Consider the following 8,423-nt stretch of genomic DNA (forward strand, 5'->3'; position numbering starts at 1 on the left):
ACATTACTGAAATAGACAAAGGAAGTACCTACAAAAATAAGTAAATAGGATATATCAATAGGATCTTCACGTTGTAAAGCCAATAAAACATTAATTAAAATTGAAATAATCATAATCACTTACAAATAGAAGTAGAAAATAAATTGGTTAATTGACAACCAACAAAAACCGTTGGACACAGCTCTTGACTATTCTAAGTACATCCCAAGCGGTGATAACAGGTATTAATAATGGATAATCAAATACTTTAAAGTACTATAAACACTAAACTGGTTTTTATTAATAAAGTAACTATATGAAACTAATTGCTTCAAGCCAGTATGTTTCAGACAGTAAGTATGTTTTACCAATATGTTGGTTCTGCCAATACATACAGTTGATTTGTTATGTATGTGTTTTTTTAGTTTAGTCTAGAATAAATTAATAAGAACCCATCTGCCGCATTAAGCAAGTCCTGTAAGATGGTCTGGTCAACAACTAAGAAGTCTGGTAGATGTAAGGTTGTGTATAAATAAATAAATACATCATTGTTAAGTAAAACTTCATTCCAAGCAAATATCATTGCCTGTTATTATTTTAAAGATGCATGTTTTATCTTAAAGTGAAAATTATAAAAATGGTAATCTTTTTAAATGATCTTTTCCATATTATTAACTGTAAATTGCCTCACCTAGAAAAAGTTAAACTGCCTATTCTATCTGAATGTTGGATGACATTACAGCTAACAGGTACATTATAGGACTGTAACACATTAAGGATATTATTTACTTAAAGAATTTTACAGACTGAAGCATAATAAATAAATATAACTCAGTATTGTCAATTAATCAGAAGAAAATATAACTCAGTAGTGTCAGTAATCCGAGGAGCCGGATTAGATATGTTCTTTTTGAAAGATTTCATTTTAATTTGGAATCCACCACTTGATGCTGAGACCAATCTGGTTTCCTCGACCATTCAAAATAACCTGAAGTGCTTAAAGATATGTACACTAGAATCAAATAAATATAAAATTATCAAATTTCGGCTTTGAAATCTGAACGGAAAGCAGTTTATTATTATTAATTTAATAAATGAATATGGCGATTGCGTCAATAAGAGATAGGTCTGAGTTGGAACGAAACAACATTAGTTAGACATAAAATTGTTTGATACTACACAGGAGCCATACCATCAGAATGCGTTATACTATGCTGAAAAAGAAGTATGTAAGATGGTTAAAGAATAAATGATTAGACAATCAATAAGTATTCTGTCCTAGCCCATTAAAAAGTCGAATGCATACCAGGGCACTCAGTAAAACATATAGATAAACTGGACTGAACTTTTATGGATGGTAACAATACAAGTTAACACTTCTCTCTATACTCTCTTATGCATACCTGATAATATTCATATCAAATATTCTAAACACAAAAATATAGGTACTCTCATTATGATAGGAAATCTTGTAATTTCCTGGGAGGTTAGACATTTTATTCTGAGTTTAAATTTCATGTGCACATGTTGTATGTTGGACCTTCTCTCACAGAAAATTACATGTACAGTTTATGATGATTTTCTTGATTGATGTTGTGAGTCTATTCTGACCACTTATAAAATAGGAACCAAGATTGTGGAGGATCAGAGGAGTGAATTCAGTGGGGTGTCAACAATCCTTAACAAGTCAGTAAGTTCAACCACAAGTGTTTTACAGTCAACAACTAAGAAGGAGCATTGCTTAGTATTTATTAGTTTTGAACCATTAATTGAATAAACTGACTGATAAAAATAAAGAACAATTTATATGGTTATTGGAACTTATGTTTAAAGATGATGGCATCTGGTTATGTTTATATTCATGTATATATTTATTTGCATTCAATAATGTTACAATTGATGTTGAAGAGGCTTAAAACTAGGTAGGTACCATTATAGGCCCTGTTAGGGCACAGCTAAAGAAGGCAATACTTTAAGGCAACTTTTTTTTTTGTCACTTTGTTTGTATTGAAATTGTTACTACAGCACCGCCTTCAATTCTGCTTTCGTATCCCTCATCAGGGATATAGTTTCGAAGGAGCAGAAGGCTTTTCCACTCACACTTTACATAATTAAATGAAATATAATATAATTTGATTAAATGGTATTAACTAAAAAGAAAAGTTTGCATTGAGAAGTGTAGTGATTTTAATGAATTGTTAATTAATAAAACAATACCAGACGAACAAAATTCAATGAATAAATTAAAGATTTATAAAATTTTTACATTAATTATTTGTTATTAATTCTTATGAGCCTCTGTATTGTAATGTGAAATAAATTGAAAGATTCATTCAATTCTATTCTATTTCAGTTTGGTTATATTGTTGAGTTATTAAAACAAGACTAGATAAATAAACTTTTGAGAAAATTGAGAGGTTTGAAGGTATGCACTCTGTACTGTTTTAGCTGGTTCTATTGTTTGTTGCTGAAAACAAACGACTTGAGGAAGAAAGTGGATTTATGTATTGATATTTTTTAACCACTACAATAAGGGATTAACAGAAACATTGTAATGTTGTAACAATTGTAACTTGTAGTGGTCTGATTGAGTTTGATTGTGTTGTTAAATAATAATAATAGAAAACATGTAATGATTTAGTTTAACCATAGGCATTGCTCTAATACAAATAAGAGATGGACAAAAAAAAAATGTAATTATTTGTACATTTCTCGTTATATTATGTTGTTAATTATTAAAAACAAGCAACTGGAATGCTTATAAAGAATTAAATATTGATTAGACAAGATATATTGTACTAGTTGTGAGATAACGAATATAAATAAGAGATGGGCAAAGAAACTGACTAAAGAATGTTTAATAGCTACCTTGATCATATTGATGATTAATGAAAAATAAACAAGATAAAATATGTATACATATATATTGTAGAGATAGAAGATGTAATAAATTGAGATTTGTATATTGACCAGTTTGATGATATTGATAATTACGAAAGTCATTTATGATTCTGAATTTAATACTGTTTTACACGGAAGGAATTGTGTAAGGACGGTTTTATGTAAGGAGCCACTCTTGATAATATTATTAATCAATATTTATAAAGCACACTTAAAAAGCTGTATATATTTCTCATAACTCTCAATTTTTCGTCCTTAAAAATAAATTGTATATTGTATTGAAGATCGTTACAAGCGTAATGATGAAGTATATAAATCTAAGACAGGATATTAAGCAATTGTACATTGTATTGAAGATTGATACAAGCGTAATGATGAAGTATATAAATCTAAGAGGATATTAAGAAATTGTATGTTGTATTGAAGATCAATACATGTGTAATGATTAAGTTTATGAATCTGAGGCTAGATATTAAGAAATTGATAATGATGAAGTATAAACATCTGACGCTAGATATTGAGAAAGTTTATATTGTATTGAAGATCAATACAAGTGTAGTGTCCCAGTTTATGAATCTAAGGCTAGATATTAAGAAATTGTATATTGTATTGTTAATGTACTGTAGTTCAGGTACTGGATAGAAAGAAGTTGTTTACTGTAATGTGAAATTATATAAGCGGAAGCAATGTGTAAATATTGATTTGCACTTTGAATTATGATATTGATGAATTTGAATGTGTTAATAAAGAATATAAATCCAGAGACTGGACATAAAACAAGTCGATTATTGAAAAAGATAAATGATCTAAGTATATTGATGCCAATATGTTGATGTTGACTTATAATGGTTGAATTTGAATGTATTTATAAAGAATATAAATCCAGAGACTAGATATAAAACAAGTTGGTTATTGAAATAGGAAATTATATAAGTATATTGATGCCAATATGTTGATGTTGACTTATAATGGTTGAATTTGAATGTATTTATAAAGATTATAAATCCAGAGACTAGATATAAAACAAGTTAGTTATTGAAATAGGATATTATATAAGTATATATATGCCAATATGTTGATGTTGACTTGTAATGGTTCAATTTGAATGTATTGATAAGGTACATAAGTCGAGAGACTTGATAGAAGGATCTTGATGTCAATTTGTTAAACATGACTGGAAGGCGTAGATAGCTCCAAATGGGAGTGAATTCCTCGCTGCAGTCACAGTGATAGTAAGATTAACTTACTCTGTTAAACTTGAATGTTTTGATAAAGTATACAAGTCCAAATACTAGACGTGAAGTTGTTTACCGTAGTAAGAATTTGTACAAGTATATGGTTGCCCATTTGTTAAAATGGCAATGGTACACAAGTCACAATTTGGATTCAAAATGAAATGAAATTAAAATATTCGAAGAAATTGTTTATCGTAGTGAGAGTTTTGCAATTATATTGTTGACGATTTGTTACAGATGGCTGGAAAGCAGGTGGCAAGTGAGAGTGCTTGGCCTCTGCAACAGTAAAGAGAGGCAGGTGGCAAGTGAGAGTCTTGGCCTCTGCAACAATAAAGAGAGGCAGGTGGCAAGTGAGAGTGCTTGGCCTCTGCAACAGTAAAGAGAGGCAGGTGGCAAGTGAGAGTGCTTGGCCTCTGCAACAGTAAAGAGAGGCAGGTGGCAAGTGAGAGTGCTTGGCCTCTGCAACAGTAAAGAGAGGCAGGTGGCAAGTGAGAGTGCTTGGCCTCTGCAACAGTAAAGAGAGGCAGGTGGCAAGTGAGAATGCTTGGCCTCTGCAACAGTAAAGAGAGGCAGGTGGCAAGTGAGAGTGCTTGGCCTCTGCAACAGTAAAGAGAGGCAGGTGGCAAGTGAGAGTGCTTGGCCTCTGCAACAGTAAAGAGAGGCAGGTGGCAAGTGAGAGTGCTTGGCCTCTGCAACAATAAAGAGAAGCAGGTGGCAAGTGAGAGTGCTTGGCCTCTGCAACAGTAAAGAGAAGCAGGTGGCAAGTGAGAGTGCTTGGCCTGTGAAGCTATGAGAAGATATGGTAACAAATGTAGAATATAAAAAGATTAATATCAGATCTGTTTGAAAACTTGATTACCCAGTATACATATATTTTCTTTGAATTGTATAAATTATTTTTCTAGTAAAATTGCACTAAAATTATTTTGTATAATTTATTAATACATTTTTTAGCTCAATTTGTATTGTATAACATTCTCAGGACTAGATAGAAAACTGTATGAAATATGTAATTAATTTTATTTTCTTTTAAAAAGAGTGTCCATGGAGTTTCTTTCCGGTTCCTCTCCATGAGACCAACTCTTTGGAACCGTGCACCTAACTTTGACGTTTCGAAAGAGCTTTTATAGGACTACTTGAAAAAAAATGAGTTTGAGTTTGAATAAATTAGAGTAATTGTGTTAAATCCGACTTCTTGGAAAGTTGTTTAGTGGCCAATACGTGGCTAGTTCAACTTACATTGTATAACTTTCTCAGAGTAGTCAAAGTCAGCCATAAAATATTGTAAGCATTTCTTTTTTTTTATGTTATTATCGTATGTATCAATACATACCAAATGTTATACATATTATGTTTTAAAAAGAGTAACCATGGAGTTTCTTGCCCGTTCTTCTCCATAGGAAGCTACTTTTGGAATGGGCAACTAGAATCAAACTTATTTATAGGTATAGTTTGAGGACAAACTAAGGTCAGGAAGGCCGAATGTTAGATCCTTTTATTTTATACGGGCAACACTGCTGCCACCGTGATGACAACCCTAGGAAGATTTTGACAGATAGAGCGCTCGCTTTCTTCGTTGACTGATAAACTATGTTTTCTTACGATTGTTATAAAAACTTGTGTTTTAAAAGTGAATACAAGAAGTTATTGTGATACGAATTGACGTTTTATTTCTGATGGAAGCTAGGAGATCATACCCTAGCTCATACTTATAAGAAACTACATAGTTTACATTGAAATAGTCTCAAAAAAACAGGATTTTGTTTTCCATTAAAGCCTGGGATCAGCTAATGGAGTGTGGTTATCTGTTTATCGACCTCTTATATTATAAGGGATATCCCAATGCTAATGACCTAAAAGCATTGCTGGGTTGTATCAAAATTATGTTGGAGCTATTTTATCGAAACGCTAATTTGTCCTTGATCATTTTCATGTTACCCATTTTGATCATCATAATAAAATCTGGCTGAATCTCATATTTGGCGTGTAGCAAGAGGAAATATAGAATTTCAATGAAATACAGAAATTATTTTATAATTATATACTAAAACTGCTTTGTAATTGTTTACATGCAAATCCTTTGACAATAAAACTATACATAAAAAGTTAATATCAGCATCTATGTTTACAAAGCCGACAACTTCGAAGCAATCACTTCTTCTTAGGCTTCTTTTTCTTCTTCTTACCTCTGGCTGAGGGTTTTTCAGGAATTACTTCATCAATAGGATCAAGCTTAGGCTCCCCAAACTTGAAATCAGGGAACGCCGTCATGTCGACCCCTGGCCCACCGCCGTAGTGCTTCTCAAGTTTCCCAAGTTCTGCCTTCAGTTCTTTCAAAATAGCTGGGCTAGGGTCCACAAATTTTCCATCAGCACTCTTCTGCCTATATTCCCGTATCTTGTCTACGAATAGCTGCTGAACAGGATCAGAAGCTGAGCCTTTGTTTCTCGTGATAACTCTGGAGACCACCGCTGTTCTTACTCCGCTGAGGAATTTAAAAGCAATCATCCTTTTGCAACATTTTTTATCCCACAAATAATAATGACAGTTGCGTTTCGGAATGTGACACTGAACATCACTTTCACGGATTTGTATTTAAAAATTCTCTTTGGTTAGTTACTCTATGAATTTGGTTGCAATCTACTTGCTATTTTTATGAATAAAAAAATCTTACGCGGTATGTAGTTTCCATAATAAAAACCGTTTAAAAACATGACGGTACTCTCCACTGGAACAATATTCTAAAACGAAGATTCAATTTTAACTAGTCGCGACGATATTCAATATAGTAACGAAATTATTACACAAGCCACAAGGCGACTGCGACAATGCAGACCAAAACGTGATGACAATGTTGCTAATATTATTTCACTAGGAGTCCATTCTAGATGTTCGTGGCTGCGTAAATTAGTCGCCGACGTCGGCTGCGTCAGCCCGTAGTCCTCACGCCATCTTATTAGCCAATCAGGACACCTGACACTAATCTAAGTAAATTATGCGTTTCTCGGCATAGTTGACAGTTGCTCTCCTTGATTTCCATACGGACTTCATTATCGCGTGTCTCTGACGTCATGAGATTGTAATGACGTCAGGATACGGGTCAATGGAAACATCTGTTGAGCTGAAAAAGAGGTAATTGTTAGTTGGCGTGCGGTTAGTGTAGCGCAAAAATGCCGATGTTATACGGTACGATTGTTTAATATAGTAAGAATCATTATTAGAATTAGATTGCTCTTTTGAAATTGGTCACATATACAACACTAATCATAATCATACACAATCTTTTTATACTCGCAAGAGATTTTGATGCAAAACATGCGAACACAGTCCGTTGAAAACAGCAAAAAATGCAGCATAAATAAATAAATAATAATAAGTTAATTACTCACGAACATAAAACAAAGAAAACCGAAAACAAATCTCAAAGGATGTCATATAAATCACACAAAGCCAAATTAATTTAATTAAGAATCACAAACTAGGCGTGGTGACCACACTTCGTATAAACAGTTAGTCAACGCGAAAGGCTTATGACTTACTGTGACTAGATACACGCTAATTAGGTAAATTAACTGCGCAAATGCATATGTACTAACACTTTAAAGTAGAGTTGCCACGAATAGTGATTTGGCCGAATACCGAATACCGAATATTCGGCAGTACTGTCGGCCGAAGCGCCGAATATTCGGCGCAAAATAGGTACATGTTGTTGAGCATGTGCCGCGCCGTGCGTAGGTAAACAATAAAGAGACAAGTCGCAACCAGTCTTCGTTATTCCGATGCATAGGCGACGATATACACGACAGTTTCTGGAACTGCTTTGATGAAGTTGCTACTTGCTACAGATAATCAGCAAAATGGTAATGATGAGGACGACGTGGAGAAGAATACTGTGGCAAATGAGTTGGATTTTTATTTGAAAACAACTCGCCTAGATCGGAAGGCTGATCCTTACAAGTGGTGGTCAGCAAACGAAAAACAGTACCCAAACCTGTCGAAATTCGCTAAAGTTATTCTTTCTTCTCCAGGGAGTAGCGTGTATAGTGAGAGGTTATTTTCAGAAGCTGGTATCATTTACGATGAAAAACGTAAACGTTTGTTACCAACAAATGCTGAAAAGCTTGTTTTTATTCATCACAATTTACCACAAATAAATTTTACTTCCTAAAGTACTTGCGTTTGCGTACTGTTTTGTTTTTTTTTTTGGTAATAAATATTATCATGAGTAATATGTCGTCTTTTTTTCATGTTTTGATATTCGGTATTCGGCCGAATAATACGTACTATTCAGCCGAATACCGAATATCA

At 33.3% G+C, this 8,423-nt stretch overlaps 1 protein-coding gene across 1 annotated transcript; it reads right to left on the reverse strand.

Annotated features, from left to right (window-relative positions):
- Nucleotides 1-6,141: 6,141 nt before the first annotated feature.
- On the reverse strand, nt 6,142-6,810 carry LOC124631037 (ATP synthase-coupling factor 6, mitochondrial-like). The gene has a single exon (XM_047165143.1). The coding sequence runs from the start codon at nt 6,621-6,623 to the stop codon at nt 6,267-6,269; it is 357 nt and encodes a 118-aa protein (XP_047021099.1). The 5' UTR covers nt 6,624-6,810; the 3' UTR covers nt 6,142-6,266.
- Between the last annotated feature and the right edge of the window lie 1,613 nt (nt 6,811-8,423).

The sequence above is a fragment of the Helicoverpa zea genome, chromosome 1, assembly GCF_022581195.2.
Source record: "Helicoverpa zea isolate HzStark_Cry1AcR chromosome 1, ilHelZeax1.1, whole genome shotgun sequence".
Taxonomy (NCBI): domain Eukaryota; kingdom Metazoa; phylum Arthropoda; class Insecta; order Lepidoptera; family Noctuidae; genus Helicoverpa; species Helicoverpa zea.

Bases quoted from the DNA above. Each gene is read 5' to 3' on its own strand.
- LOC124631037 (XM_047165143.1), bottom strand. From the start codon at position 6,623: ATGATTGCTTTTAAATTCCTCAGCGGAGTAAGAACAGCGGTGGTCTCC.